This window comes from Musca vetustissima, unplaced genomic scaffold (assembly GCF_032173495.1).
Source record: "Musca vetustissima isolate MV318-11 ecotype Yass unplaced genomic scaffold, APGP_CSIRO_Mvet_v1 utg4709, whole genome shotgun sequence".
Taxonomy (NCBI): domain Eukaryota; kingdom Metazoa; phylum Arthropoda; class Insecta; order Diptera; family Muscidae; genus Musca; species Musca vetustissima.
In genome coordinates this window covers 947,077-950,049 of record NW_026888605.1, presented here as the reverse complement: position 1 = coordinate 950,049, position 2,973 = coordinate 947,077, and the positions used below count along the sequence as shown (strand labels likewise).

Below are 2,973 nucleotides of genomic sequence, written 5' to 3'. Positions count from 1 at the left end.
GGCCTATAAATAAGGTCATCCAGGTCATACAGCAACAATTCACAATAATATTCCTTAAATTGCAGATTATAATCCGAAACGTGACCTTATCGCAACGGAACATTGCGTTTGTAATATTCCATATATATATTTGTTATGAATATTATAAAATATGGATCCAAGAGGGAATAGTCCGGAGCGATTTCAAATGTGACTGCAATCAAGTACTTTTTGTTTTAATTAAAAATACAAAAAAAAAAAAAAATCAAATATCATCACTCACGTTTAAGAAAAACAAAATCTCTTTGTTCCTTAATTATCTTCTTATTTATTTAACATATTTAACTTCCTTATAAATAACAGCATAAACTAAATATCAATACTTCAATTACGGCAAACACAAACACCCTTGCCATTACAGTAGCCACCACGATTACCACGCAACAAGCAGTGGGCTGCGCAGGCGGAGTGATTAACACCCAAACCGCTTAACAAATCGCAAGTGGCACGCTTATAACGGTTATGTAACTCCGGTTCCAATTGTTTTAAGGCATCAGCACCATGGACAAATTTCGCATCCTCAAGGGGGGATCCTTTAGCCAGGCTGGCTAGACAGCAAACAGCCACAAAGATTACAGCGAATACAGCAAAGAATTTCATTTTATTTAAACTAATTATTTTTTGTTCAGTAATTTTCTCTCGTCTTGAGGTTTTGGAAGATTATTTGGTTTTAATATCAATTCCATCTCTGAGGGTTCGCTTTTATAGAAAACTTCCGTCGTTGTATTATTGTCTGTGCGGTTAGGCAGTCGTCTTATCGCTAAGGCGATGGGGGAAGACCGTATCATTTTCGGTTTTTTCAATGGGGAATTACTTGTGTCTTCGATTGCATTGAAATGCAAAAATAAGGCTTGTGATTTTTTGTATTTTTGGTTTTAAACCAATGCATGAGTAATTGTGAATTGTGTTTAGATTTGATATGATCTTTGAGGTTTGCAGTATCTTCGGCGCATACAAAGAAATAGGGGAAGATTTAGAGACTTTTTAGAATCATTTTGATTTATTGTAGACCCGTTTGGGTAATACCTTAGCTCACTTTATCGATTATCTGAGCTCCTTTTTATTTGGGATTCAACGATAGTTTGCGTTTCTCTTTATTGAGATAAACTAATGGGTAGTACAAATTCCAAATCCGACAAAATCATCTTCCATGTATTCTCTAAATAAATGTTACTTCTATTTTTGGTTTAAAATATTCGAAGCATTATTTTATAGGACTGTGAAATCTGGCTTGTGTCTTCCATCACGCAAGTCTTCAAATATTCCTAAACAAATGCCTCAAGATCATATGCAGAATATTCTGGCCAAACATCATATGTAACGTAGAGCGGTGGAACCTAACTAACCAATTCAAAATCATATTAAACGTAGGATATGAACACGTTGTATCCCCAAGGATCATGAAATCGAGGCCGAACATGAACTATGACAATATAACCTTAACCTTGGGAAGATGCAAAATCAACGACAACTAACCGAGAAAGATGGCGATGGTTTATGAAAGCCCTATGCTCCCAAGATAAATAGCAGAAAACAACCTTTTTTAGTTGAAACCATTATATATACAATTTGTTGACCTATTAATAAAGGCACCCAGCACGGTCTATTAATAAGGTCATCCAGGGAGACCAGCTGCCTCTCAAGTTAATTGCCAATACCCGCTATTGTGAATTTACATCCATTATGAAAACGTAATCAAAGTCCAAATTTTTGACATAAGTCCTGAGAAAAAACATCTGACTTCCACTAGCTGGGTGGTCTTATTAATAGATCTTACCACCCAGTTTTTTCTCAAGTTTAATGGTAATTCACGATAACGGATGTTGACAGCAAATCTTACTTGATGGCTTTTACAAGGTCTCCCAGAAAGTAAAATTCAACAGTTTTTTCTTAATTTTAACGTCAAAAATTTAAGCAGCAATTTATGTTTTCATAATGTAAAGTCAATTCATAATACTGGACTTGACAGGAAACTTGCTGAGCACCTGACTTGAAGCTGATATCAATAGAACTTGTTTTGAATTAATTTTATGAAAACGTATTAATTAATTAAATTAATTTTATGAAATATATTGACAGTTTTAGGTTATTTAATCACAGTGGTAGGCATATGTATTTTTACAGGTGATTTAAGAATCAGCTGATGTTCATCGCTTTTCATGGCCTTTTAAAAAGGTCAACCAGGCAGCGGGAAAAATTATATTTATGAAGTTAAATGTTAAAAATGTAGATGTTGTTTACGTTTTCATAATGTAAAACAATTCACAATAATTAATTTTGACAGCAAACATGAGAAGCATCTGATCGATATCCATTAATAAGGTCACCCAGCTAGCGAAAGTCAGCTGTTTTTCTCAAGTCCAATGTCAAAAAATTGGACTTTGTTTACGTTTTCATAAAGGAAGTCAATTAAAAAAAAAAGGATTTTGACAGCAAACTTGAGAGGAAATTGATATCCAGCTGGTCTTCCTTGATGGCCTTATTAATAGACCTTGCAGCTGATGTTCCTGCATGACCTTAGCTATTTTAGAAAATGATCCGCATGTAGTTTCCCTCCCTTCACTTCTTACAATTAAAAACAAAATATATTTTCTTATAAATAAATTATATTATTATTAATTATTATAAACTATTTTATTTTATGATAAAACGATTTCCAAAATTTCATTAGTTACGGCATACACAAACACCTCGGCCATTGCAATAGCCACCACGATTACCACGCAACAGACAATGGGCAGCACAGGCTGAATGATTGACACCCAAACCGCTGAACAAATCACAAGTGGCACGCTTATAACGGTTATGTAACTCCGGTTCCAATTGCTTCAAGGCCAAGGATCCATGGACAAAGTTGGATTCTTCATTTGGTGGAGTGGCACTGGCTACAGCAACAAGGCAGAAGATAGCAAATATTGTAATAAGGAATTTCAT

The 2,973-nt window shown here is 34.6% G+C and overlaps 2 protein-coding genes across 2 annotated transcripts; both read right to left on the bottom strand.

Moving 5' to 3' along the window:
- Positions 1 to 356: 356 nt before the first annotated feature.
- Positions 357 to 639, bottom strand: LOC133336483 (phormicin-like). The gene has a single exon (XM_061544781.1). It carries the CDS (start codon positions 637 to 639, stop codon positions 364 to 366), a length of 276 nt encoding a protein of 91 aa, XP_061400765.1. The 3' UTR covers positions 357 to 363.
- Positions 640 to 2,706: 2,067 nt separating this feature from the next.
- LOC133336482 (defensin Lucifensin-like) lies at positions 2,707 to 2,973 on the bottom strand. Its single transcript, XM_061544780.1, has one exon. It carries the CDS (start codon positions 2,971 to 2,973, stop codon positions 2,707 to 2,709), a length of 267 nt encoding a protein of 88 aa, XP_061400764.1.